This window comes from Pteronotus mesoamericanus, unplaced genomic scaffold (genome assembly GCF_021234165.1).
Source record: "Pteronotus mesoamericanus isolate MK-2021 breed Mesoamerican mustached bat unplaced genomic scaffold, CSHL_Meso_final contig_221, whole genome shotgun sequence".
NCBI lineage: Eukaryota > Metazoa > Chordata > Mammalia > Chiroptera > Mormoopidae > Pteronotus > Pteronotus mesoamericanus.
Window position 1 is genome coordinate 5170793 of NW_026555092.1, and position 27222 is coordinate 5198014.

The following is a 27222-nucleotide window of genomic DNA, read 5'->3' on the forward strand; positions in this document are numbered from 1 at the left end:
AATACCGCCCCCACCCTGTCCTCTGCTTTTTTCATCTCTGTCACAGCAGCACTGTTCTCACTTGAGTTGTGATCAGTCCTTCACACCTCTGCCCCTCCCCCACCTCCACCACCAAGCAGGCTGAGTTCCCTGGGAGCAAAAACCTTGTCTGACCCAACTGCTGACCCCGTGGCACAGAGCAGTGTTCAAAATGATTTGTTGACAGCAGCTGAGTGTGAGGCTCGGAATAGGACAGAAAAAAAAAAATTAAGGCCAGAGTTGTCAGGAAGGTGTTAGTGGAGGCCTGGAGCTAAGAGGCAGAGTCATCTAACATTTTGAGCACCTTGAGGCACCAGGTGCTTTCTCTTCTTGCCACGACTTCTTTGTGCCACACAAAGACTGGATATTGCCCTGGCTGATGTGGCTCAGCTGGTTGAACGTCAGCTTGCGAACTGAAAGGCTGCTGGTTCAGGGCACATGCCTGGGTCGGGGCCAGGTCCCCAGTTAGGGGCGTGTGAGAAGCAACCTATCCATGTATCTCTCACACATTGATGTTCTCCTCCCTCTCTTTCTCCCTCCCTCCCCCTCTCTCTAAAAATAAATAAATACAATCTTTAAAAAAAAAAAAGAACTGGGTCTTATCATTTACATTTTACACAAATCAGAATTCAGAGAAGTTGCATTCTTGCTCAAGGACACACAGCCAGTGAGTGGTAGACCAGGATTAGAATCAAAGGTAGGTAGAGGTATGGATGACTATGGCCAGGGTAGCTGGCTAGTGAGGGAGTTGACACATTTCTCCTCTGAGACAATGTAGGTCTGGGATCTGAGGTTGGATCCGAAGGGCCTCCCTGAACCCTCTCCTTATTCCCAACACTGGCCAAAGCTGCTTCCCCACTGTCCCCCCTCGCCCCCACCCCCACTCTCCCAGGAGCCAGTTCTGACTCAGACCCATTCCCCATTCCCATTGATCTTCAGGGTGATTCGGGAATGAGCTCGGAAATAGGAAGGAAACATCTCTCAGATTTGGCCTCCCCCCTTTGCCCAAGGTCCTGGCTAAGGGCCGGAAGGAGCCACTTTAAGGATTTCCCTGGGGACCCATGACCAGAAGGACATATGATCCAGTTCACGGCAAGTGTGGCCAAGAGGCAGGCAGGGCAGGCAGCTGCTGCTCCGCCTCATTCTCCCCCATCTCCCACGGACTCTTTCAGGGCTCTCTCACCCGGAAGCCAGTCCAATTGGACCTCTCCTCCATGACTCTGCTCTCCCAGGACGGTAGAGACTCCGTGCCCCCTGGCATCCTGGCCAGGGTACTGTCACCCCTCAGGCTGGGAGCTCCTGAGAGCAAGGTTCCTCCACCACTGTCCCCCCCGCAGGCTCCTGAGGGCAGAGCTGTGTCTCCCGCCTTGGACTGGAGACTCCCAAGGTGGACTCGGTGTCTACCCTCTGACAGAGGCTCTGGCAGGGAGGCGTGGTTGCTTCTAGTCACCTCATCAGACCTGGGGCTGCCCCCGCCCTGCAGCCCCTGCATTTCCCTCTGAATCCCCTTTCTGTAGCCCAGCATCTGTCTTTGGCCCCTCACCGGGGCTGAGAAAGGGGCCCCCCTGCCTTCCCACTCAACCCGGATGCTCCTTTAAGACCAAAGGGATGGGGGTTGTATCAGGAGTCAGACACAACAGCCCCATCCTCCCCCTCCTTCACAGGCCAGGTTTCCTGCCATTGACAGCATCCCAGCTGGGCCCTGCCCAGCCTCCACGCTTAACCCCATCATGACCAGATCTCGATGCTTCTCGCCCGCACCCCCAACCTTCATCTATAAAATTAGGAGAAAGAAAGTACCCATTTCATTTGGTTGTTTTGAGGATTAAACATGTTAGTCATTTGTGTGAGATACTCAGAATAGTACCTAGTATATATATAAATCTCTCAGTAAAAGTTAGCTATTATTCCTAATCATGTGAGCTTAGATCAGCCATTTCACCTCTCTCGGCCTCAGGATCTTCTGCTGTCAAATAAGAAAAATAATAAAACCTACCCCAAAGATTGTCCTGGGGATGGATTGTGATTATATACATGAAAGCATTTTGGAAAGTGTTATGTCAACACAGTATGGAACTATCATGGACAAAATAATAATAATCCCAAATAGGTAATAAAAATCTCTTAAAGGAGATGGACTCATTACTTTACTTGACAGGCAGAGAATGCAGTGGAAAGAGTGGATTCAGGGTGGGGCTTGGGCAAGTGTCTCCTCTATCCGATCCAGTTTCCTGGACCCCCTGTCTAGGGTCCTTGGGAGGGACAAAGGAGGTCAGAGAACACCGGTGTGAATGTGCTTTGTAACTGTTAAGAAATGCTGGAAGAGAGGAAGAGGGATTTGTGGAAAGCAGCCAGGTAGAAGGGGGCATGGGACCCCTTGGCAGGGACATTGGTCTTTGAGCTCTGGGGACTGCGGAGTTTATTTGCTGGGAAGAGGGGAGGAGCCCTCCTGTTACCAGCACTGTAGGGACAGGACCCCTCTTGAGACATGAGGTGCCAGATAGAAGTCCCCAAGTTGGAGCCGAAGAGGAAGGAAGCCAAAGCACTCAGACTTGGCCCCAGAATCATCCTTTATTATCCTCTTCCCAGCCAATCCCCTTTGCCATCAGAGAACTTTGGGCAAAAGCACCTCCAATGGGCTCCCAGTTGACCTTCAAGCCAAGACTTGCTGGGACAGGCTCACCCTGAATGTCTGCAGCCCCATTGTCCCCACCCTTAGGCCGCAGATTCCTGGCCTCACCCCTGTGGAGAGGCTTGCCGTCACCCACACACCCGGACCAGGACAGGTCTAAGCCTGCTGCAGAGGGGAAAAGGCACAATCAGTTAGAACCCTGCTCTGTCTTCCCATCCCAACCAAGAGGATTTGCCAAGGCCCAGCAGAGGGGGCTGACCCACGCGAATAGCATGGCCCACGCCAAGCCTCTGAAGGAAGCCTGGGAATCAGGAGACCTTGTTTGGGGTCCTATCTGTGCCCCCAAGCTCTCTGTGCCTCTGTGCAAGTCATTTAACCTGTCAGGGCCTGTGTGACCATGTATAATATAAAGGAGCTGGACCTGGGCCATAGGTCCTCCCCAACACCGAGACTGTGATCAGGAAGGAGTTAACAGAGGCCAGGCTCCGGGTCAGGAAAGCGAGGGTTAATCTGGGGGGGGGGGGTGGAGGCTCTCTCGGCTTTTCCTGTGGAGAGTGAGGTTTGGCTGCCACCAAAGTTACTTCTAGTCCCTGCTGTCCCTCCAGCCCTCAGTCTGGCCCTGCCCAGGGTCCCCTGCAATCAGCCTCCCCACACAGAGGTGAGTGTATCTAGAGCCCAGCGCTGGGGTTGGAGGGCACCCAGGGACCCAAAGGCCGAGAGGCTGGCTCCCGGCCAATGAGCACCGTCCCCCAGCCCTCAGCTAGAGCAGGAGCCTTGGGCAAAGCAAGGACCACTAACCCCAGGACTGGAAGAAGGTGGGCGAAGAGATGGAGGGCACAGGGATGTCTGCCAGGCATCTAGGGTGGAACATCTGTGGTTAGGCATCAAGGCCAGCCCAGAAGGCAGGGAAGAGGCAGTGGACGGGAGACTATTCTGGTCCCTGTGTTTAGAGACTTTTTATAGCCTCTGCACTTGGGGCTGGGAAGAGGAGGAGGTGAAAAGGGGATGTGAGGGTGCCCTTGAGGTCAGATAAGCACAGTACCCTCCCGGGACCTTGGAATCTGGCCCTTTGGCTAGTATAGCCCTTGGGAGACAGGAAGGAGGGCACTGTCGGGCTCTCCTTGCTGTCCGGGTTCCCAGTTACCTATGGACGTATGGACCCCAGGCGGACGTAGCTGGATATGTGTGAGTGAGTGTGTGTGTGCACAGATGTGCACCCAAATCTCAACAGGTTGTTCTGGGATGGGTGGGGTTGGCAGGGTCTCTGCCCCTTGGCCCCTCACTGGGGCTCCCCTCCCCCATCCCTGACAAGTTCTATTCCTTTGTTGCCTCCAGACATGAGGTCTCCTGAGCCCCCAGAACTGACTGACCCTCTCAGCTGAATGGAGGTGGGGGGGGGGGAGAAAAGGGCAGGGGTGGGGTGGGATGTGCTGAGCCATGTGGGTGGCCCCTTCTGTTACTGCTGAGAAAACTGTCAGCTTTTGATTTACAACCCCCCTGGTGCCCTTCCCCTGCAGAAGGGAGGTGGAGAAGAAGGGTCATGGGGTCTCAGGGTGAGAAGGGGGCAGCCACCCTGAGGGCAGATTTCTGGGAGTGCAGATTTGAGGAAGAATTAGTGGAAGGAAAATTTTTGGTGAGGCAAGAGGCCCATCTCTAACAGAACTTGCTTGCTTTTATAGCAGCAGGAATACAAGAAAGAAAAAGAAGGATGTTCCGACAGACAAGTGGGAGATCCAATCTAAACCAGTTCTGGACAGAAAGGCAAGAGACCTAAGTTCTAGCTGGGGGCCCTAACTTTCAGTAAGCTCTGAGCAGCCCCCTCCTCTCTGGGCCAGGCTCACCTTCTATGAAATAGAAATGCAGAGGTAGGTAAGGTGATGTTTACAGTTGGACATTCTGGAATTCCCTTGGCGGGGCACAGCGTGGGTAGCAAGTAGCTTTCTGACACGACCTAGTGGCCACTGCCTTCTTCCCAATGACCGGGCTGGGCCTGGGCAGGGCAGTTGGCTGCAATTACTGGAGGCCTACTCTGTGGTTATATTCCTGACCCCCGGTGCTCGGGGGTGGGAAGGGTGGGCCCTGCTGGAGCCAGCCTACAGTTGGGAAGCCTCCTTGTCTTGGACTCCAAGTTGCTGGGTTGGGAAGAGGTATTTTTTCCGGTTGAGGGCACTTTCGGGAATTGGGCCGGGACCAGCCCCATTTCCTTTTCCAAGTGTTGCTTGTTGATGCTTGCTTAGCATGGCCCTGTGACCAGACTGGGGCAACGCTCAAAGGGACATATGTTTATGGGTGGCCAGGGATCCCCTGCCCAACGTCTTTGAGGGATGGGGGTAAGGGGTCGCCTGAGCCTCGGCCCGGACAAGGCACCGGCTGACTTGGATGGGGGAAGGGTGGCTGGCTGATCCTATTCCCAGGAATGCCTGCAGGAGAGGGGCAGGGATATCTACTCTCCCCCTGACCATTTCCCTTTCCTTGCAGGCCCCAGGGAACCCCAGCCAATTGCTCTCAGCAACTCAACTAGCCTCCAGTGGCTTATGGGGCACTGTCCTGCCCAGTTCTGCTAAGATGCTCCTGGCCTCTCCCTCCACCCCATCCAGAGCACGGACCCCCAGCGCGGTGGAGAGGCTGGAGGCCGACAAAGCCAAGTATGTCAAGACGCACCAGGTGATAGCGCGACGCCAGGAGCCAGCCCTGCGCGGGGGTTCGGGGCCGCTTACGCCGCACCCCTGCAATGAGCTGGGGGCCCCTGCATCACCCAGGACGCCCAGGCCCGCCCGCCGTGGTAGCGGCAGGAGGCTGCCAAGGCCGGACTCCCTCATCTTCTACCGCCAGAAGCGGGACTGCAAGGCTTCGGTGAACAAAGAGAACGCCAAGGGCCAGGGGCTGGTGCGGCGCCTCTTCCTGGGCACCCCCCGAGACGCCACCTCGAGCAGCCCGGGCCCAACGGAGCGACCTACGGCTCCTGGGGGTTGGGCTGCGCCCCAAGATACCCCGGAAGAGGCGGGAAAGCGGCCTCTGTGCCCCACGTGTTCGCTGCCCCTGTCTGAAAAGGAGCGCTTCTTCAACTACTGCGGCCTGGAACGCGCGCTGGTGGAGGTGCTGGGCGCCGAGCGCTTCTCTCCGCAGAGCTGGGGCGCCGACGCCAGTCCCCAGCCCGGAACGTCGCAGCCACCCTGCTCCGGGGACGCCAGCGACTGGACGTCCAGCGACGAAGGCGCAGATCGCTCGGATCCTGCAGGCGGAGGCCACGGCGGCGGAGGCTCGGAGGCGGCGGGCTCGGCGCGGGACGGGCGCCCCCCGGTGTCGGTGGTGGAGCGCAACGCGCGCGTCATCCAGTGGTTGTACGGCTGCCAGCGCGCCCGCGGCTCACCGCGCGAGTCTGAGGTGTGACCGCAGCCGCTCGGGAGCGGGCTCCCGGGGGGTCTGGGGTCTGGGGATGGTCAGGGGGTAAGCGCGGGGCTGGACCTGGGCACAGGCAGGGACACCCTGCCACTGACGCGCAGGTTGCCTTTTGGCAAGCCCGCCCCTCTAGATCCTGGCTTCCCCACATAACCATGGGGGCATGGGACAAAACGATCCCCAAGGCCTTCCCTAGGGTGGACAGTGGAGGGGAGGCGGCAGCCTCGTGGCCTCTGTGGAGGCCGGGTCTGGGGAGTGAACACTGGGCTGAGAGTTTGAGAGAACCTGCTGAATAAAGTCAAAACGTTAAGCGAGTCGGGGCGGGTTTGCAGATTTGTACTGCGTGAGTTTTGAAGTGTGGGTTTCAGGCTGACTGGGCCAATACCTAACCTCTCTGGATTGTAGGTGCTCCTTTCCCGTGATCAAAATATTTTTGAAATGTCTATAAAGTTCATGGCAATAAGCCAGCACATAGAAGTAAGTGCTCACTGAATGATAGTTGCTATAATCGCTACCGAATTAGTATCTACTCACACTATAATGATCATCTCCTCCACTGACCCCCAGGTCGGTGGAAACTAGAGCCGGGAACCAGGGATAGCATGTTTAAAGAGTTCTAGGGAGTGGAGTTCTTTAGAAATCTGGGGTCCACCGATGCCTAAAAGGTCCCCATTCCTGGAGTTTGCTGCACCCTTTTGGTTACTAGGTATGAAGGGCTGAACCAGAATTGAGGACAAAAAAGGAAGGGACTCTTCAAACAAGGATTTTGCCAACTCGCAGCCTCACATCCTGCCACTGTCTTCTTTCTCTCAAAGACACACAAGGTTACCTGCCTTCCTCACATGTTTGCACCTCTAAGTCTTTGTTCACGGTCCTCCTTTTGCCCGGTTACTTTCTCCTTTCTCTCCATTCACCTTTCTAAGGTTACATATGTTCATTCTCCCTAAGGAATTCCTGAATTCTCCAGTTGGCCTCATCTCTGAATTCCCATGTACAGCCCTATATTTTGAGCCTCAGTTTGTCACTTTGTGTAGGACCCGCTGATAGTTTGAGTTCTCTTGTGAGTTTGTAATATCTTAGTACAAAGACAGCACACATAGTAGGGCCACAGGCAACATTTGCCAAGAGGCTAGACAGAGCCATGGAGTCTGTCTTTGGGGGTTCTCCAGCTTCCTGGAAAATAGTACCCTAAATCTAACACAATCTATCCTGATACCTGGCCTGTCCCGGGTCATTTTCTCCCTGGATGTTTGTGGGATAGGAGGGAAAGATTCCTCTATCTGAACCCCCACCCTGGAATTGCCCACCCAAAAGCAGCTTTCCCGGCTGCCCTGACAAAAGTACGCGGTCACACGGCTGTCGGGGCAGGGTTTTTATGTTGGGGGGGAGAAGTGGGCGCCCAGTTCGGCCGTCTGGCTAGTCACCTTTGGGCGCAACCTTCAATCTCATCTCGGCCAGTTTGTGAGTGAGGAAGCCCCACTTGAAGTCGGCCGCCGCGTCGGCCTCCTGCGGCTCGGGGCGCTGGGCGGCCTCCTCCGTGGCCTCCTCTGTGGCCTCCTCCGTGGCCTCGTCCCCGGCTTCGGGGTCCCGCTCTGGGGTGGGTTCGGAGCCGCGCAGCATGGACGCTGCAGCCGCCTGCTGCTGCTGCCACCTGCTGGCAAATGCGTCCCAGAATCCCGGCCCGCGCGGCTCCGCCTCCGCCGCCGCAGCCTGCGAGGAGGGCCGCGCCGCTAGCGGGCTGCAGAAGACAAGTGGGGTCAGAGACAGGCGGGTCTCGGAGAGCACAAAGAGGAGGCGGGGTCAAGGGACCAGTAATGGGGTCAGGGGAGCCCGGGACTGAAGGGGCCCGGGAAACTGGGGGCAGGTCGGGACCTGTGGGGGCAGGATGAGGGCTCAGAGGCACCGGGAAAGTGGACTGGGGTGGGACAGGGTCTGGGGATTAGGCAAGCGACTCCGGGCGAGGCCAGATGAGGAAAGCCAGAGGCGCCAAGCCTCGGGATGGACCACAGGGAAAGGGGCGGGGCCCAACGATTCGGGAGAGTGGCGTGGGATGGGGAGGGGCGAGATCCCGGGACAGGGGCGGGTTCAGATTCTGGAGGCTGTGGTCTGGAAAGCTAAGGGTGGACTATGGGAAAAGAGGCGGGGCGGGGACTGGAGTCAGGTTCCGCGATGAAGGGGTAGAGGGACCGGGAAAATGAGAGGGCACAGGAGAAAGGCTGGTGGAGTGACACCAAGGGAAGCAGAAAGGTCTAAATCAGAGGCTCAGGGGAAGAGGAGGGGGAACTCAGCAGGTAGCAGGACAATGAGGGAGGTACATGGCTTGAGATGGGATCTCAGGTCTGAGGAAGAGCCCCTACAAAACTGGGAAGGAGAGGAGATAGGTTCGGCGAGAGATGGGCGGGTCGCGGGGCCCCAGGGGAGAAAAGAATAGGAGAGTGTCAAAAGGGTGTGTGTAAATGGGCTGGAGGAAGGGGCAGAGATGGAGGGTGTGCCAGAGATAGAGCCAGGAGGAAGACTGAGGCCCTGGGTCCTCCCCTGTAACCCTCCAGCATCAAAAACCTGCTAAGACTGGTTCCTAAACTAATGTGCCTCAGATCCTCAGGCAGCTTGCTGAAAACCTAGATCCCAGGCCTCAGCTCACACCTGCTGAACAGAATCTTTGGTGGGTCTGGGAATTTGTGTTTGTCACAAGCACCCTGGGAAGAGTTTAGACCAGTATTTGGGAACCACTGATCTGAACCACCTTCTGGTCCAAACACCTAAAGGTTCTCTGCACCTCTGGCTGATTATAGAGAGACGACCCCTCCCACGTGAATGGAGAGAGAGAAAGTCCCTAATACCTTCTAGCATGTCAATCTCAAGAGCTGGTAAATTCTTCCTGAGCTCTAACCTAATTTCCCAGATAGGCTGATTTGGCCTCTTACTGAGTAAGAGAAACAGATACAACAGGGACTGGCCCTCCCCAACCCTTAAACAGACCATATGTAAAGGCTATGGAGAAGGAGATCCCAGGCCCATCCCAGAACCAACGCCCCCCCCCCCCCAACACACACATACTGGTCAGCACAGGGTTCCGGTGGCAGCAGCTTGTCCTCATCTTCTTTGTTAAACAGAGATGACATAGTCAGCCAACCTTTCACCCCGACCCCCTGAACCTGGGAGGGAGGGGCTGGGAGTCAGCGAGGGGCCAAAGCACCATGTCCCAGGTCTCCAGAGCAGCTTCTGCCAGGTTCCTCAGGGCTGGGCTGGAAGAAGGGAGAACTCACCCGACGGGCCAGCTGTGACATAGGATTGAAGGCCTCTGGGGTTGGTTCTGCTGTCTCCACTAAAGCTGGGTTCTCCTTCTGGGACACAAGACCGCCACCCAGTATGAGAGAGGCCCCAAAGGAATAGGAACTCCCTCCTCCACTGCTAGCCTGGTACACATACACCAGGCACCCCAAACTCTACAGAACTAAACACACACCTAGTCCCCTCACACCCTCCACAATACATACAGGTATTCCTCTAAACAAAGCTACCAGTCACATACATTACCTGTATAGAAAAGTCCCTTCAGAAACCCTTGAGCCCATGTATGTGCTCACCTACAGATGTATCCATACACATCCAAAAACATGTGGACATTGGGCATGCACACTGATGTAGACACACCTGCACATGAGCATGCCTCTACATGGCTACAGCTCTTCATCTTATGTGGCTGTACGCACTGAGAGACACTTATAGAAGGACATGTACACAATTATACTGTTTGCACTTGTGCACCTCTACAACTGCAGACAGCTGTACAAAGTCCCACCCATAGCACATGAAACCTCTCCACCCACCCACAGACACCAAGACACAGATGTACACACAAACACACACCCCATACAAACAGAACGCCTAGCAACCTGTACAAAGCTATGCAGGCATAGACTTCTGCCCAAACGTACACACCTGAAAATACCTATATCTAGTTCACACCTGCACATACATTTCACTGGGGATCCCATACAGACACCAATCCTAATACCTACAAATACGCCTATACATGCCCAGCCCTGGACACCAACCTGTCTAGACATACACCAATTCTCACACACACACACACACACATACACCACAGAACATGTCTCTGCCCCTGCCACATCTATTTGCACAAGTGCCACTTATCACAACCTCTAGATTCTAAGACTGTTTCAGAGCCTTTTCAGTTTTTTAACATCAGGATAAATATGGGTCCGAGTGTGGCCCTGATTTAATGCTGTGACAGTGATCCTCCAAATACAAGGGTCACTTTCCCTACCACCAGTACCAGGGGGCTCACTTCCCCTCAAGGCAAGCCATCCCGCTTCTGCTCAGCTCTGCCCATTAGAAGGTCGTGTCAAGCTGAGTATACCTTGTGTGGCCACAGCCACTGAACCTAGAAGGATCCCTTCCCTGTGGCAGCCCTTGAGATCTCTGGAGGCAGTGACTACTCCTCTGGAGCCCCCCAAGTCTTCTCTTATTGAATGTCCTGGCTTCCTGATGCTGCTCCATGCCATTTGTCACCCCTGAATATGCTGATTACTCCCACACAAATGTGCCCCTCCTCAGCCTGTCCCTTGCCCTTCTTTGCACCTCTCACTCCTGCTGCCCCTCTGCTCCTGCCCCACCCAGCAAGCATGGATGGTACCCACCTCCTCAGCCAGGTTTTCCTCAGATTCCCCACTCAGGGTCTGTAGCACTTTGGATTTGTAGGTTTTCCAGAAGGTCTGGTTCATAGTTGCAGGGGAAATGGGTCTGGCACCCAGGCACGGGAAAGCAGTGAGAGACTCGGCGGGCACCCAGTGGGTCTGGCTTTAGAAACTTGGTGAGACAGAGAGCCTGTCCCAGGGATCTGGTGACTTCATTAAAGATGCACCAGCCTCCCCAGCTGGCACAGTGCCCAGCAGGTGAACTGATCCAAAGAAGTCTAGGGTGGGGGTGAGACAGAGCCGGCTTCTGCCATCTCGGCCCCTTGTTGTGACCCATATTGGCCAAGAATAATGAAGACATCCCTCTCCACAGTGGCCTCCTTCCTGGGTCTAGAAGTTCTTGAATTTGATCTCTTGGAATAGCCCCAGAAAAAAAAATTCTCTTCTTTTCACAAAGTCCATTTCCAGAGTCCTTGGACACAGGACCCACACTGGAGTCTCTGTGACTATGGCCATACCCGTTGTGCCCTCTGCAGGGCCCTGCTCTATGTCCTCACTTAGCCTCTGTGAATTGGAGTGGGAAGGTCTCAAGGCCCCCAGGCAGTTCCTTGGGCTTATATTTCACTGCTTTGTCTGGGCTGGAAACTGATTCCCCAGGGATGCACGTGCCAGTCTCCCTGTTTCCTGGCAACAGGTTCCAAAGAGCTGGAGCTGCTGAATTATTGCTGAGCTCCTCTGGTCAGCCTCCAAGGCATCAGGACCCAGTGAATGGGAAAAGGGTTCTCTGGCCCTCTCTCCACTCTGAGCCCCCAACACCTAGGCTGTATCTCTCTCTCTCTCTCTCTCTCTGCCTTTGCTGCCAGCCCACGCATGGGAGTCCTGGGCTCAGAGAAAGGGAGCAAAGATGGGAGGCCTTCCTACAAGCACCTCCTTTTCTTGTGGAAGGAGCTGATCCCTCTTAAGTGTGACAGAATGTCTGAGCACTGTGATATCTGGGGAGGAACACCCCTTCCACCCCTTTCTCGGGGATTTGGCTAGGGGTGGATGGGGATGGACACAGAGGGGATAATTGGGAAGCGGTGAGAAGGGGCTAGGATTTGTCAGGGAATGGAGGTGTCTCAGGAAGCCCTATGGGGACCGGAATCCCACACTTACTCACTCATTCATTTATTAATTTATTCACATCACAGACATTTTTCAGTGTCTCCTGAGACACTGAAGACTTAAAGCATGTCCCTCCTCTACCGTGTAGTCTTGGACCTAGGAACCAGGAAGGAGAGATGGGGCCAATGGATAATCCTCAGATAGGTGGTGCGGGGCAGGCGGGGCAGGCAGGGCAGCCGGACGCACAGGAATCCCCCAAGAGCACGCCCCGCCCCGCCTCACCCCACCCCACCCCACCCTACCCTCACCCCAAGGGATGACCCGAAAGGCCTCACGTCCACGGGTTAGGACATTTCGTTGGGCACTCCCCCAGGCACCGTCACTGACATTTACGACCGCCTGAGGTCGCTCAAGGCGCGGACCACGCGAGTGACGCCATCAAACACGGTCTGCTCGAGCCTGCCCCGCCCCCGGGCGTCACATGACGTCATCGAACAGTCCGGAAGCGCCCGCACGTGAAAGTCTCTGAGCCCTCTGGTTCCGCTGTCACCAGCCATGGGTCGCTCCCGCCGGACTGGTGCGCACCGAGCGCACTCCCTGGCCCGCCAGATGAAGGCGAAGCGGCGGCGGCCGGATCTGGATGAGATTCACCGCGAGCTGCGGCCCCAGGTTCCCTCACGGCCCTGGCCAGACCCGGGTGCCCAACCCGATCCCGACCTGCCAGGGGGCGGCCTGTATCGCTGCCTGGCCTGCGCGTAAGTCTCGGCAGGGCCCAGCTTTGGGAGGAATAGGGTCTGTGGTATAAGCCAGGGCTGTGAGGTCCAGGCCCGGGTCTGCGAGTCCCCGCTCTTGGGACCCATGGGTCTGCGGGCCTCCGATCCCTTCAGACCCGAAGCTTGGCGTCAGGGAATGAGATATGGTCAGGAAGATAGACGTACCCGAGAGGCATCAATCACCCCTTCACTCTCCTCTTACCCCTCATCCCTATAGGAGGTACTTCATCGATTCCGCCAACCTGAAGACCCACTTCCGATCCAAAGACCACAAGAAAAGGTATGAAGGAATAAGGAGAGAATTAATGGATGGGTGCCTGGTTTACAGGGCTCTCATCTGCGCAGCTCCCAACTCCTCTTTTTCCTCCCAGGCTAAAGCAGCTGAGTGTGGAACCCTACACTCAGGAAGAGGCTGAGAGGGCAGCGGGTATGGGCTCCTATGTGCCCGCCCAGAGGCTGGCAGTGCCCACAGAAATATCCACTGAGGTCCCTGAGATGGATACATCTACCTGACACGGCCTGAGGATGCAAAGCAGAGGAACTGCCCATGGACAGTGATGCAGGGCTCGGAGAGACTGTGCCAACCTTTTTTGGCCCTGGGTTTGTTGAGTGGATGGCCTCTTCTGGGCGCCCTCCCCGTCAAATAAAGGAACTGGATAAAGAGTGCTTGTTTCCCACTCCCTAATCTCCAGGCCACTTGCCTAACTTCTACCCTCTAATGATTTCTCCACTATTCTTGTGTGCAGAACCCAGGCTGCCTGTTCCCTATTTGCTCTAGCTTTGGAACCTGCATCCTTGCCTTCCCCCAGGGGGTCCTGGCATCCAAGCTGGAGCCCCCAGGCAGAGCTCGGGTGCAGTAGGAAGGGGAAGGGGGTAGGATATAAACCTTTATATTGCACTGCTTCCAATGAGGGCAGAAAAGAAGTGGGATTCCAAAGATTGTAGTCCCTGCTAAGGTACCTACCTCCCAGGGCTCAGGTGAGAAGCTTCCCACTTCCTCATGGGGCCTGTGGCGGTGGCTGTTGCCCCACCATCTTCCAGACAGCATAGCAGGAGCCACCCAGTCCAAGGACAGCCAGCAGTGTAGCCACAACCCCAGCCAGTGGACTCCGTGGCTCTGCCTTCAGCTCCCCAGCTACCTGCATCTAGGGATGTACAGAGGGTCCACCTGAGGGATCAGCTGAGACTTCTAATAAGGGAAGGTACTGAGAAAGTACAGCCTGGTGGAGGAGATATGGCCGCCATTGCTCCCCCCGGGAGATTCCACCCCAGTCCCTCTCGCTTCAGTGCCCATCTAGGCCCTGGCTGCTCAGGCGGCAGGAAACGTGACAACATTCTGTGGCTGTTGGGGCTGACAACCCAGCCATGGTAGGGGGAGGAAAGGGTCGGTGCCAAGAACCGTAAGTTAGGGGTACTTGCCTGTAGAACCCGGAAGTAGCCAGGGGTCAGGCGCCGAAATTGCATTGTAGATGCCACTAGTCTCCCTGGCAGCCTGTGGAGTGGAAGCAGGAGTGAAGACCAGTGGTGTTCATGGTACCAAGAAGTGGAAATACCGGGGCAGAGAGGTTCCTGACCTCTGATGTGCATGAGAACCATGCCTTCAGTGGATGCTCACCAGAGTCTGCCCTCCCAGGTCTGGCGAGGGGTGGGGCAGCTGCACCTTTAAATCTGGTCCCTTCCCCCGCCTGCCTGCCAGGCCAGCCTTAGGAGCAGCTGTCAGGAAAGATCAGCATCAGGCCTGAGCAGCGCCTCCCACACCCACCCAGGAGGCCACACTGGGCAGCCAGGAGAGGCCTTGCCTGACAGCACTCAGGAGTCTCAGGCCTGTGCCAGGTATTGGGAGGGCTTCCGCAGCCCTTGTCCTGGCCCCAGCCCTATCTCAGATGACTGGATGTTACCAATCAGCTCTCAGCAAAGGAGGGAAAGGGTGCCCTAACCCTCCCCCAAAAGTAGTGCTCCTTTTTTAATTGGTTTTGGCTGGATCAACCACTTCATGTTTGGAGAGAGCACGTATTGCCCCTTTCCCCAACGTGGAGTCCTGCAGGGACTTTCCTACCCTCAGCTTGGGAACAATAACAAAAGGTTTGCATATACTGATTAAGAAGGCTTACTATTTTTTAGTACATCATAGACAACAGTATTTTAAGTACATGTATTCTGTTATTTCACTTTGCACTGATTATCTCATAAAATTAAAAAAAAAAAACATTTGCAGAAGAGTATGTAGAGTACATACTTAACAGTGGTCCCCATTGGGGAATGAGCTAAAGATATGCTGGAAAGGTCCTCCTTTTACTTAATGGCCTACAGTTATGTAATGACCTTTGAAATTTTTACAGCAAATATGTGAAAAGAACTTTTGTAAACCTCATAAAACTACCTTGAAAAATAGAAGCTGCTGCCCTGGCTGGTGTGGCTCAGTGGATTGAGTGTCAACCTGTGAACCAAAGGGTCAGTGGTTCGATTCCCAGTCATGGCACATGCCTGGGCTTCAGGCCAGGTCCCCAGTGAGGGGTGAATGAGAGGCAACCACACATTAATGTTCCTCTCCCTCCTCCTCTCTCTAAAAATAAATAAGTGAAATCTTAAAAAAAAAATAGAAGCTGTCATTTATTATGCTCCTAACTGCCTTGCCCTGCCAGGTGCCAGCGATACAGAGTATAGACACTGTTGTGGTTGTTAGGCCTCCACTCCTAGGGGAGTACATGAGTACAAGTGGTAAGTTCTTGTCTGTTGCTCCCCTACAGGATTGTGAGTTGAGGGAGGCCAGAGGCTGGGTGGCTTCTCACTTCTGTATCTTGTGCCAGCTCAGGATATGTGTCTGATGACATCAGGATAGTGGAGATGGATCTGCCATAGGGAGGCTGTTGTAGGAAGAAAGAGGCAAAAAAAAAAAAAAAGAAAAAAAAAAGAAAAAAAAAGGAAAAAAGAGGTCTCAGCATGGAGGAGGGTTGGAGGGGGCACCTAGCGCAGGGCATGAGAATGTGAGGCAAAGTACGAAGCCAGAGAGGTGGCGGCCATGTTGCAAATCTGGAGCCTCCCGATTCACAAATGAGGGAGCTAGTCCTGCTGGGGCCTGAGCTGGGCATAGAGGGCTGTTATTAAACCCATTTTCAGGAGAAGAAACATGCACTGAGCCAGGAAGGGAGTCCCCTTTGAAGGAAGCAGCTGACGATCTGCACTCGTGTTTGATAGGATGTGTGAAGGTGAGATGGGGTCAGCTGAGCTGGCCAAGTTCCAGACAACTCAATTTGTATCTGAACTTATTAAATGATGAAAACACACACACTAAATTTGGGCATCTGTGGGCCAAATGTAGACTTTAGGTCTTGGTTACAGGTGAAATAATGATAGGCTTTGAAAGCCAGGTTTTGGGGCACTGGCAGAGATTTTGAATTAGGTGACACAGTCATAGGGATAGCTCTAGGAAGGCCTCCCCATAATATTAAAGCAATAACTCTACTTCATGTTATAGATTTTCAAAATACTTAAAGAACCTCCTCACAGCACTAAGGTCTAGGTGTACCCCTTTTAAGGAAGAAAAAACAAGTTCAGAGTGGGATAGAGTTTTGGCTCAGTCTTAAAGCAAGTAGACCTGATTCTGATTCCGAAGTCTCAGGAGCCCCCTGGCTGGGCTAGCTTCTGCCAATGATGAGAACTGCAAACATTTAGTATATTTTAGGCGTTGTTCTCAGAGGAAGGCTCTTAACCTGGGCTTCAGAATTCAGGGGCCCATAAACTTGGAATATATATTCACTAACCTATATAGGTGAATATATATATATAATACATATTCACTAACCTTTAACCAAAATTTGCCATTTCCTTCCATATGGATTGAAGTGTTAGCAGTATCTGTGGCTTTGTATCCAATAAAAATCACAGATTTTCATATCAAATTGTGATTATTACAAGTGTCTCAAAACATTTATGTCCACAACTATTTCAAAATCCTCATAGTTTTTAACCCACCATTACATTGCACTTTGTTTCAGACACTCATACAACACAGGTGTTATAGATTGGGACACATAGACGGTCAGTGTCCAAATGGTGAATCCTCCTATTTTTGTATCAGTAACCCAGGTTTCTCCATTACTTCCTTGCGTTCTCTGTCTTTAGTTGTTTGCTGATCAATTTGTTTGAGGTTAAGTCAAAGACCACCCCTCAGTTTAATGTTCTTATTCAAGCTGAGCAACACACTGATGTTATTAGAAAAGGTTGTAACTTAAATAACCTGCCAGTCTTGTTATTTAATGCTAATAAAAACATAACCATGTTATAAATTTGTGTTTTTAGCATATTTTTATACTAATTGTCCTCCATGTAATCTTTAGCATTTTGTTTTTATGCTTTTAAAATTCTTATTTTGCATAAGGGTCCAGAGATTTCACCAGATTGCCATTAGGGTTCATGGTACAAAAAGATAGGGGCTAAAACCCCTACTCTAAAAGACTTAGAGCTATTAGTTCGGGGATTCTGCGTAGCAGCCCATTTTACAGACAGGAAAACTGATGAAAGGCGGGTACGTTATCCTCTGGTACCGCAGCTAACAAGCTGCAGAGCTGTGCTTTGCTGCTCCCCTCACTGTTCACTTTTCAGCCTCTTTTTGAGGAGACCCTTTTTTTCAAGGCCTGGACTTGTGAGGCCAGTTTGGGGCGGGACCCCAGGCCAGTTCTGAGGTCACATAGTTCACACGCCAATGGCACCGCCCCCGGACCAAGCAGCCCAACAGCCTAGGGATGCCTGAAGGGCGCAGGGGAGGCGGACAGGCAGTGGGCCAATGGCTGACTCAGTGCCGCACCTGGCCAGTCACGTGGGCCCAGGTATGCCGGTGGCTCCGCCCAGTGCCCAACCCGGCCCCTCCCCAGCCCTGGGCTCTGGGAGCGGAAATTCCTGCGCTGGCGGGACGGAGCTGGTGCCCATCCCAACCGGCAGACTCCGCCATGGAGCCAGTAGAGACCTGGACCCCCGGGAAGGTGGCAGCCTGGCTGAGAGGTGGGTGGAGCCGGGGCAGAGTCGGACTTTGAGGGGCATTAGGACTGGCAGAGGTAAAAGGAAAAGGGCCTGCTGAGGCTGTCAGTTGGTTTGTCTGCCAACAACTATTTATAAGCGTCTGCCCTGCATGTGATACTGTGCCTGGCAGAGATGAGCCCAGGAGGCCCGAGGAACCTAAAGGGGTCTCCCTTGCCTCGAGCATCCCAAGAGACTGCGAGGCTGGAGACGGGGAGGCGGCGGGTGTAACGAAAACAGAGGGGTACGGCCCCATCGCGGCCCACACCCACTGTCTTCATCTTCCTTCCGACCCAAAGTGTAGAGAGCTGTTATTAAACCCATTTATCGGAAGCGGAAACTGACGCATTGAGCCAGGAAGTGATTTGCTCAGGCTTTGGAATAGGGCCGGCCCTTTTCCCCTTCTCTCCACCGATGCTCCCAGCGTCGACGAAAGCGTTGGCGCAGCCCCTCCCTCCCCAGGGCTCTCCACGGGAGATGCCCCAGGTTCAGTGAGCCCAAATGGGTGGGAAAGGGCCCAGACATGCCACCACACTCACAGAAGTGAAGACCTCTGACATGCTGGTGGGAGGGGAAGACAAGTCAGGAGGCTTCTCCCAGAGGGGGACGGGAAGGGGGAGTGCCGGGGACAGGAGTACACTAGGGTCAGGTTCAGGGTAACCGGACCTCATAAAAGCAGGGATTCAGGGTTGAATTCAGACTCCCAGACTGGGTTTTAGGCCCAGCCCGTCCACTCACCAGTTCTGTGACCATAGGTCTCAGTTTTCCTCTCCAGTAAGTAAGAATAACAACACTGGTGTCATGAGGTGCGTAAAATGAGACAATCATGACAAGTGCCTAGAACGTGTAGCTCAAAGTCAGGGTCTGCTGAGAGACAGCACGGCACATTCACTGTACATGGGAAAGAAGTTGCTCAAGGGCCTATAGCCATGGAGTAACAGGTTTATGAACTCCTGCCCAGTGCTCTTAATGTTACACAAGGAACAAGGGAGAACTGTTGATCACACACAACTTCTCCAGGGAAGGAACCTGGCTTTCTTGGAATGGCAGGAATTCCTTCAAAGAGCAAGCAAACTGTTAACCTTTATTTGTATCAGTTTTCCCATCTATAAAATGGGAATGACAGCAGTCTCTACCTGCTAGGTTTGGTGAAGCTCAGATGTCTGAATATGTTTAAAGCCCTTAAAATGTTGCTCAGCTTATAGTAAGCGTTCAATAGGTACTTTTCTTATTTTTGAGAGTTTACCTTGTGCCAGGCAAGGGCTGGAGTTAGAGGTGGTTATTGAAGGTCCAGTCTTGATAAAGTGGGAGAGGCTGTGCCCAATCACAGGGGTTTCTGGAGGCACACTAGGCAGTGGGAGCAGAAGCTGCCCCCGGCCCAGCCGGGGGAGTTGTCGAACGCCTCCTGGAGGGAGTTAGATGAAAAAGGGAATGAAAAAGCTGGAAGAACAGTCCAGGCAGAAGGAGTAGCACCTGCAAAGACCCTGAGACAAAAGATCATTCCAGGAGCTTCAGGGGGCTGGTGCCCTGGATCTGAAGTGTTGAGTTTGAGGGCCTATGTCAAGTGATGAGACTGAAGAGGCAGGGGGCAGCCTGATCATACCAGGCCTTAAAGACCATGATAAAAAGTCTGGTGATAATAATACTGGGGCTGTTACTGTCAACCACAAACCAAGAAATGGGTCAAGTGTTTGACACATATGTCATTTCCACATGATTGGAACGTAGGTGCTTTTATTATCACCATTTACATGTGAGGAAACACCAAAAGGTTGTGGGTTTGATCCCCGGTCAGGGCACATACCTAGGTTATGGGTTTGATCCCTGGTTTGAGCTCATCTGGGGAGCAACTGATCAATGTTCTTTCTCTCTCCCCCCTTTCCCTCTCTCTAAAATCAATACATATATATCCTTGGGTGAGGATTTGAAAAGAAATTACTTGCTCAAGTGCTGGCACTCAGGTCTCCCTGACTCCAAAGACCCATCCATGTTCCTAATCCCTGTTCAGTAGACAATCCCTATTCAGAACACCTGGAGTATTTGTTGAACTGTGAGCTGCTGGGCCCCACCCGAGTGATGTAGCAGGTGAGGGATGGGGCCAAAACTTCGTATCTAGCCAGCTCACCAGTGAGGCTGCTGCTGCTGGTCTGGGGACCACCCTTGGAGAGCCACTGCCCTAAACTATCCTGCTTCTCAGCTTAGTAGTCTCATCTGTGAAATGGGCAGAATGCAGCCTAGTTCTCAGGGTTGCTATTAGGAACCGATGGGAGGGAACAGGGCTTTATGGGAGTGGAGAAGTGGCCAGAGAGTTCCCGACACCCCTGGCTCCCCTATGCTGACCCCTGCTGTCCCTCCAGGCCTCGATGATTCCCTGCAGGACTACTGCTTTGAGGACTGGCAGCTGCCTGGCAAGTACCTGCTCCAACTCTGCCCCCGTAGTCTTGAGGCTTTGACCGTGTGGCCTCTGGGCCACCAGGAGCTCATCCTGGAAGGAGTAGAACAACTCCGGGCCCTGGTGAGTGAGTGGTGGCTACATTGGCAGCAGTTTCCACCCACCTGGGGGTGTCTGGTGGGCTGGCCACTGCCAGGGAGGTGACCTGCTCCCTCTCTGGCACAGAGCTCGGGGCTACAGACAGAGAACCTGCAGAGCCTGACAGAGGGGCTGCTGGAGGGGACCCGTGTCTTCCAGAGCTTAGTCCAAGGCCGCCTGGAGGGCTGTGGCGAGCCCCCTGCTGATGTCCTCAGTGCGGCTGTGGATCTGGTGCGTGAGGCCCGTACCCTCCTTTTCTGGCTCAACAGGTACCTCACGTTCCTCCTAGGGTGCGGGTTGGGGTGACTGGGTGAGGGGACCCTTCTCGTCCTTGTCCTCCTCAAGGCCTGGGGGGCAAAAAACAGAGCTTGGCTCTGCTCAGATAAGGTGGAACATGGCAAAGAGGTTAGCTGATCTGTGCAGGGGCGCTGGGATGCCTGGGTTCCCCCCTGCCTCCCAGCTTGTAATCTTAGTGGTCATTTCAACAATGTTGGATGGAGAGTTTTTCCTCTCCCTTCACTGGTTGCTGCTTGTCCCACAGGTTCCAGCACAAGTGTCACCTCCTCAGGGAAGCCTTCACTATTATATACTGTCAGAGCTCCCTCCACCTCACAGCAGTCGAAGTTAAATCAGTATCGATGGAATTATGTGTTTAACTTCTATCTCCCCAGTGCCTAAACAGAACCTGGCAGTATTAGGTGCCTGGCAAACAAGTCCTGTGCTAAGCTCTTTAGTGGTATCAGTCATCTCCTTTACTCTAAACCAAAACCCATCAGAGTAGGTATTATCCCCAGGTCTCTGATGAGTAGTCGGCTCTGAGTGCTTTTGTGACTTGACTGTTAAACAGCGTGCTAACCACTGTTCCACCCTTTCTCCTGCTAGGTACCTCTTCTCCCACTTAAACGACTTCTCCACCTGCCAGGAGATTGGGGAGTTGTGCAGGAAGCTGGGCCAGGCCTTGCAGGAGGTAGGATAACCAGGGGCCAGGCTTGGCCCAGGCTATAGAGACCAAGCCAGGCGAGAGCTTTTTATAACCTGTGAATCAGCACAAGATCGGGCATGAGGGCAGGAAGAGGCGAGAGCAGGAAGAGAAGTGGCCAGCCACTGGGTAGGGGGCAGCGGGGGCATGGGGTCTCCTGCCTGGCGGGGGCACCCCGGAGGTTTGGCTCTCAGGAAGGGAAGGGAGGAGGGCACGTGTGGTGACTCCTAGGGGTGCAGTGCCCCGGGGGAGACCTCGGGGCCAAAGTGAGGCCATGTATTTCTGGGAAGGGGGCCAGGGTGCGGCGGCGGGTGGGGGCAGGAACTGCAGGGAACCCACCCTGCCCTCCGGAGAAGGCAGTGCCCCCACTTAGGGAAGGCCCCCACTCTCACCGCTTCCAGGACTGCCCAGCAGCTGAGAAGGAGAGCCAAGTCCTGAGGATTGTAAGTGTGTGCGTGCGGGGGGGAGTGGAGGTGGGGTGCAGTGGGTAGGGATCAGGCTAGATATCCTGCTCCCTGTCCCCCAGTGCAGCCACGTGGCTGGGATCTGCCACAACATCCTGAGCTACAGCCCCCAGGAACTGCTGGAGCAGAGGGCTGTGTTAGAGTGTGTGCAGCTGGACAGTCCTTTGGTGAGCTCTGACCTCTTACCTCTCACCTCTCACCTCTTGGCAGCCTGGCCTGGGCCCTGACACATGGTTCCAGGATTCCATAGAATTCTGTGTGGTTACGGCTAGAAGGCCTTTTCTTGTTCAGATCTTAAAGGCCCAGACGACTTTCCAGGGGTCTCACCATTATTCAGAGCCTTCCCCAGGCCTGAGCGGCTACAGCTCGTGTAGTCTTAGGTGACACATTCTAGCCCTGAGACATAGACCTGGAATGTTAGCGGGGAGGACAGGAACTTTTCTGCTTTAATATCTTCAGTCGGGAAAACCAGAGCCCCAGCCCTGTCCCTGCCCTGGCCTCCCTGCTCATCCCTTTAGGAGGGCCGCTGAGGATCTCATACCTCAGAAGTCAGCAACCCCAACCTCCCCTGACCCTTTTGGAGGAGGAGACAGAGGCGCACAGGGGAGTGACAAGCCGAGTCACACAGCAAGTTGGGCAGTGCCAGCTTGAGGCCAGCTCTTTCCCCAGTTCTGCTCACCCAAGAATTTTGTTGCCCAGCAGGGGTCCTGCCCACTGGCCCTGCTGCCCCCGCACCCTCAGTGACTGCAGCCTCTGCCTTTGCAGGGCCTGGAAATCCACACCACTGGCAACTGCCTGCACTTCGTGTCCCGAGTGGGCACCCAGGTGAGTGCCCCACACCTTTTCCAGCCACCCTTTCCCCTGCCAGCCAAGCCAGCTGCAGGCCTAGGAGGGCGCACCCTCTGAGCTCCCCCTCCACACCAGGTTCCCTCCAACTTCCGGCTGCAGATCCTGCCTGGAGATGAGATCGTCCAGGTCAATGAGCAGGTGGTGGTAAGTGAGAAGGAGAGGAATGGTGGAATGAAGGGGTTACGGAGTAGAACCCAGGGCTGGTGGGTGGTGAGGGACTCTAGGGGAGACCAGGGTTGTAGGAGATGCCTTACATTGACATCACCCAGCTCACACAGGCCAGAGTGGCCTCAGCAGAGCCAGGGTGAAGGCGCACATGGAGGCTTTCTGGAGGAGGCAGCCGTGAGGCAGAGCAGGAGGGTGAGAGTGCTCCAAGGGAGAGGACTGTTGGGTTGTGTCAGAGCCTCCTGCGCAGCTTGGTCCAGCCCACTGCTCCTGTCCTGTCCCTCAGGTGGGCTGGCCCCATAAGAATGTACTGAGGGAGCTGTTCCGGGAGCCAGCCAGGGTCAGCTTAGTGCTGAAGAAGGTCCCGGTGCCAGAGACACCCCCACAGGTACCTGCCACCTGACCCTGCCCTCAGCCTGCTTTTGGATTCCTTTCGCCAGCTACATCACCCTGTTTCTGGTTGTTCCCCAGACTCCTCCTCTGACCCTGGGCTCCCCACAGCTGAGGGTCCCATCGCCGGCTCTGGACCCACTTTCCCCCAGGTAAGAGGCTCTGCCCTGGGTGCGTCTCGTTTGGGGAGCCATGGGTTCATCTCATCGCCTCTTGCTCTCCTCTCCCTAGGGCCCCATCCAAAGACGTCTTTGACTTCAACCTGGCTTCAAATCCAAGTCCTGGGCCCAGCTCTGCCTCAATAGGTAGTCTCAAAGCCCCACAAGGTGGTAGATGCTCCAGGAAGGACCTAGCTCTGACCCCTGGACTCTGGTACCCCCACCCTACTGCCAGGCCTGGGGCTTGGCTTGTGGACCCTCCTCTTTTCTCCTTCCCTAACAGACTCTGCCTCCCTTGACCCGGAGCCCCTGCTTATCACCCCTGTTCCCCCAGCCACAGCCCCAGAGGGGGTAGTAGAGACTCGTGGACCCCCAGAAAACAAGGTAAGCTGAGGGATCTGCAAGGAGGGGCGTGACTCTGGACCCCAGCCCTGCTCTAACCCTCTATGGTCCTTTCAGAGTCCTGACCCTGGTCGGAAGAAATCAAAAGGTATGAGATGTACCCGACTGTGTGGGGGTGCCCTGGCAGGAGAAGCTCTTAGCTTAGAAGCCTTTACAAGACCACCCCCCTCCTCCCCACACACACTTTACACACAGCCTCTTCTGGAAAGGGCTCTGTTTCTTGGGCCAGACAGACCTATGTTCCCAGCCTGGGCCTGTTGTAAGTTCCGTGACTTTGAGCTAACAGCTTGTCCTCTGATCTTCGATTTCCTCATCTCTAAAATGGGGAGCCATTCCTTGGAGCTGAACAGGTGTAACACTCCAAGCACAGAATATGGGTTCAGAAACATCAGCTGGGGATGCTCATGGTGGGCAAGGGAGCAGGTTTGGGGGCCCAGGGTGCCTTACCAGCCCCTTGCTGACCAGCCATGCTGTGCTGCTGCAGGCGTGGCGACACGGCTGAGTCGCCGGCGGGTGTCATGCCGAGAGCTGGGCCTGCCAGACTGTGACGGCTGGCTCCTGCTGCGCAAGGTACCCAGTGGCTTCATGGGCCCTCGCTGGCGCCGCTGCTGGTTTGTGCTCAAGAGACACACACTCTACTGGTACCGCCAGCCCCAGGTGAGACCCCACACACACGTAAGCAAACAAGTCGCCTGTACTACAGTTCTTGTTCCTACCCCACCATATACTCTCATCTGTGGTCACACAGGTGGGCCACAAGCCCTCATAAGCCCGTGTTCGTACTTCTAAAATGGAGACACTCTTCAGAAAGAAATGGGCTACTATGTGTGTAAAAGCATCTGTCCTTCCTCTTCTATTATTCGGTCCATCTTAGTGATAGGCCATTTGTTCAATTGCTTATTCATTCAACAAACATTCAGGTGCCTACTGTGTACTCAGCTCTGGGCTGGGCTCTGAAGACACAGGGAGGACTTGGGCAGTTCTTGCTACACTAGGAGGGTGAGGGAGAGGGTGAATCAAGGACAGTACAGGGAACACATGCTATGATGAAGGAAAAGCCTAGGGGATGGGCGGGAGCCCACAGAGATGGCCAGTCGATCCTGAGGAGTGGTGAAGGCTCCCTGTGAAGTCAGTGTCTGAGGGTTAGTCAGACAAAGGCAAGAGAAAGCCAGAGGGAGGACAGCCTCTGCAGAGCTCAGCGGTGTGAAGCAGCTTCGCCGGTGCCTATTGACAGAACGAATGCAGGAGCAGGCCTCTTCTGCGGCTATTTCTCTGGATCTGTTTGGCTCCCCTTTCCTGGCCCAAAGGCACCCCTTGGTCACACTCCTTGCCCCCACCCCAGATTCCTGCCCAGAGCTCCTGCTACTGAGAGGTTTGTGGTTAGAGAGCCCAGGAAGTGGCCTGAGGAGTCTGAACCTCGAAGGTACTGGCGCTTCGTGCTGACCCTCACTGTCATCCCCGCAGGATGAGAAGGCTGAGGGCCTCATCAATGTCTCCAACTACAGTCTGGAAAGTGGACATGATCAGAAGAAAAAATAGTTAAGTCCTGGGTGTGATAGGCCAGGGGTGGTGGGGAGAGAAAGGAAGATACAAGGTAACAGTGCGGGTGGGGTGAGGGCCGCAGGGGGCTGGGATTCCCAGAGCAGCCTCTCTGGGTTCCAGATGGGCACAGCCAGGCTGAGTGTGGTCCCTCTGCTCCCTGGCAGTGTGTTCCAGCTCACTCACGATGTGTACAAACCCTTCATCTTTGCTGCTGATACCCTGGCAGATCTGAGCATGTGAGTGCCACCCCCCCCACCCCAAACTCCCACATGAGTGCTTGGGAGCCTGGATTCAAACCTCAGCTCTCTGATGGTGCTTGATCAAGGCATTTCTCTAAGTCTGTTTCATCGTCTGTAAAATGGGCTAATAAGAGTTCCTACCTCTCAGAGTTGCTCTGAGGATTAAATCCAAAGATGACATGGGAGAAAGGCCCTTGGTATACAGTAAATGAAACTTCCCTGAGACCCATTTGCGCCCGCCACACACAGGTGGGTGCGCCATCTCATTACCTGCATTTCCAAGTACCAGTCTCCAGGCCGGGCCTCCCTACCCCGAGAGGAAGGTGGGTGTCTTGCAGGGGTGGGTCTCACTGTGTCTCCCCTGAGCCTTTGCCTTTCCTGGGATGGGAGCTGGGAACTCAAATGCCCTAACCCACTTCCTGGCCTCCAAAACCCCCGTGAAGTTTAGTGGGTTCCCCAACTGCTCCTGTCCACCCCAGACTGCTACAGTGAGACGGAAGCAGAAGACCCTGACGATGAGGTTGGGTCCCTCTCAGCCTCGGTGAGTAGGGGACTGGTGGGGGTAAATAGCAGGTCGTGGAGCTCAGACTGATACCTTCCTCTCTCCTTCATGCTGCCTGCAGCCCAGCCCTGCCCCAGCTAGGAGCCCACTCCATGGAGACATGTCACCAGCAGCCACACCTACACAGGGCAGCCCGCAGACCTCCTTTGGCCTTCCAGCAGGTGCTGTGCTGGGGTTGGGAGCTGAGATGGAGGGCTGGGGTGGGCACGCCCTTATCCTGCTCCCCCCACACCCCCCCCACAGACAACAGTGAAGGAGCGTTGGAAGGAATGGTACGGGGACTGAGGCAGGGTGGCCTGTCCCTCCTGGGCCAGCCCCAGCCCTTCACTCATGAACAATGGCGGAGCTCTTTCATGCGGCGCAACCGCGACCCCCAGCTCAATGAGCAAGTGCACCGTGTGAGAACACTACAGAGCACCCTCAAGGTCAGCAGTGGGACACTGGGCATGGCGAGGGGCTGGGCTCTAGCCTTTTGGCTCTGGTTCCTGGCCCATGGCTCTGGGCTCAGCCATGTACTGGGCCAAGTTCTAGGTTACTGATTTGAGGACCCAGGCTAGACTGGGCCGGGGGCTGCGTTCTGAGCACTCAGCTCTGGGCTCAGGCTCTGCCACCCTTCCTAGGTGATCATGGCCCCTTAGCCCCTACTCTCCTCACAGGCAAAGCTGCAAGAACTGCAGGCCCTGGAGGAAGTGCTGGGCGACCCGGAGCTGACTGGAGAGAAGTTCCGACGGTGGAAAGAGCGGAACCAGGAGCTCTACTCCGAGAGTCTGGGGGCCTGGGGAGTGGTGCAGGCTGAGGGCAGCTCCCAGGTCCTGACCTCTGACTCCAGAGAACAGTCTTCCCACCTCCTGCCCTCTGACGCAGAGGAACACTCCCATCTCTGCTCCTTGTCCCCGGAGAGCAACCTCCAACCTCCTGACCTCTGACCCTGGCCAGCGCCTGGCTCCTGACCTCTGGCTCTGAGGACCACCTCCGTTCCAGCCTCAAACATATCTAGCACAGAGCAGCCTTGGGTTTTGTTCAAGCTTAGAAGTAAAACAGGTCCATGGTTTTACCCCAAGCTGACCGCTCTCCCTGAGCATCCACCATTTCTGCTCCCTTCTCCCCTGGATGGGGATAAGATGATGTGAGCTCTGTGCCGCCCTCTCCCCTCTTGCCAACGTAGGAATGGGAGGCTGGACTGAAAGAAACTCTCGCGCATCCATCCTCTGACCTGCAGGGCCGTGAACCTGTCTCCCTCAGGCCCATGGCACTTTTCCCCTCCCCAAACCAGTCTGCATAGGCATTCTTCACCTTACACAGAGACACTTTGCAACCAAATAAAGTCAATTTCGCTAACATG

The 27222-nt window shown here is 54.8% G+C and overlaps 5 protein-coding genes across 5 annotated transcripts; 3 read left to right on the forward strand and 2 right to left on the reverse strand.

Annotated features, from left to right (window-relative positions):
• Positions 1–3244: 3244 nt before the first annotated feature.
• Positions 3245–6040, forward strand: FAM110D (family with sequence similarity 110 member D). The gene is made up of 2 exons (XM_054571486.1): positions 3245–3308; positions 5129–6040. The coding sequence occupies exon 2, from the start codon at positions 5216–5218 to the stop codon at positions 6038–6040; it is 825 nt and encodes a 274-aa protein (XP_054427461.1). The 5' UTR covers positions 3245–3308; positions 5129–5215.
• Positions 6041–7465: 1425 nt separating this feature from the next.
• CUNH1orf232 (chromosome unknown C1orf232 homolog) lies at positions 7466–10797 on the reverse strand. Its single transcript, XM_054571487.1, has 4 exons — positions 10714–10797; positions 9316–9393; positions 9107–9204; positions 7466–7787 (listed from the first exon to the last, which is right to left on the reverse strand). Exons 1-4 carry the CDS (start codon positions 10795–10797, stop codon positions 7466–7468), a joined length of 582 nt encoding a protein of 193 aa, XP_054427462.1.
• Positions 10798–12299: 1502 nt separating this feature from the next.
• Positions 12300–13248, forward strand: ZNF593 (zinc finger protein 593). The gene is made up of 3 exons (XM_054571488.1): positions 12300–12569; positions 12805–12867; positions 12959–13248. The coding sequence occupies exons 1-3, from the start codon at positions 12370–12372 to the stop codon at positions 13098–13100; spliced, it is 405 nt and encodes a 134-aa protein (XP_054427463.1). The 5' UTR covers positions 12300–12369; the 3' UTR covers positions 13101–13248.
• Positions 13249–13585: 337 nt separating this feature from the next.
• ZNF593OS (ZNF593 opposite strand) lies at positions 13586–14051 on the reverse strand. Its single transcript, XM_054571489.1, has 2 exons — positions 14007–14051; positions 13586–13732 (listed from the first exon to the last, which is right to left on the reverse strand). The coding sequence occupies exons 1-2, from the start codon at positions 14049–14051 to the stop codon at positions 13586–13588; spliced, it is 192 nt and encodes a 63-aa protein (XP_054427464.1).
• A 3482-nt stretch (positions 14052–17533) lies between these two features.
• CNKSR1 (connector enhancer of kinase suppressor of Ras 1) lies at positions 17534–27208 on the forward strand. The gene is made up of 21 exons (XM_054571490.1): positions 17534–17585; positions 19958–20115; positions 20218–20399; positions 21013–21097; positions 21511–21552; positions 21636–21740; positions 22339–22398; positions 22498–22566; positions 22874–22975; positions 23059–23129; positions 23209–23282; positions 23419–23519; positions 23595–23625; positions 24022–24194; positions 25002–25075; positions 25244–25315; positions 25568–25641; positions 25798–25859; positions 25942–26041; positions 26124–26305; positions 26537–27208. The coding sequence occupies exons 1-21, from the start codon at positions 17534–17536 to the stop codon at positions 26804–26806; spliced, it is 2139 nt and encodes a 712-aa protein (XP_054427465.1). The 3' UTR covers positions 26807–27208.
• Positions 27209–27222: the final 14 nt, after the last annotated feature.

Coding starts and splice junctions, on each gene's coding strand:
- ZNF593OS (XM_054571489.1), bottom strand. CDS start 14,051: ATGCAATTTCGGCGCCTGACCCCTGGCTACTTCCGGGTTCTACAG. Junction 13,733..14,006: donor GCTACTTCCGGGTTCTACAG/GCAAGTACCCCT, acceptor GTACATCCCTAG/ATGCAGGTAGCTGGGGAGCT.
- ZNF593 (XM_054571488.1), top strand. CDS start 12,370: ATGGGTCGCTCCCGCCGGACTGGTGCGCACCGAGCGCACTCCCTGGCC. Junction 12,570..12,804: donor TATCGCTGCCTGGCCTGCGC/GTAAGTCTCGGC, acceptor TCATCCCTATAG/GAGGTACTTCATCGATTCCG. Junction 12,868..12,958: donor TCCAAAGACCACAAGAAAAG/GTATGAAGGAAT, acceptor TTTTCCTCCCAG/GCTAAAGCAGCTGAGTGTGG.
- FAM110D (XM_054571486.1), top strand. CDS start 5,216: ATGCTCCTGGCCTCTCCCTCCACCCCATCCAGAGCACGGACCCCCAGC.
- CNKSR1 (XM_054571490.1), top strand. CDS start 17,534: ATGGAGCCAGTAGAGACCTGGACCCCCGGGAAGGTGGCAGCCTGGCTG. Junction 23,626..24,021: donor TGGTCGGAAGAAATCAAAAG/GTATGAGATGTA, acceptor GTGCTGCTGCAG/GCGTGGCGACACGGCTGAGT. Junction 25,316..25,567: donor ACCCTGGCAGATCTGAGCAT/GTGAGTGCCACC, acceptor CGCCACACACAG/GTGGGTGCGCCATCTCATTA.
- CUNH1orf232 (XM_054571487.1), bottom strand. CDS start 10,797: ATGAACCAGACCTTCTGGAAAACCTACAAATCCAAAGTGCTACAGACC. Junction 9,394..10,713: donor AGGAAAACCTGGCTGAGGAG/GTGGGTACCATC, acceptor CTTGTGTCCCAG/AAGGAGAACCCAGCTTTAGT. Junction 7,788..9,106: donor CCGGAACCCTGTGCTGACCA/GTATGTGTGTGT, acceptor TGTCTTCTGCAG/CCCGCTAGCGGCGCGGCCCT.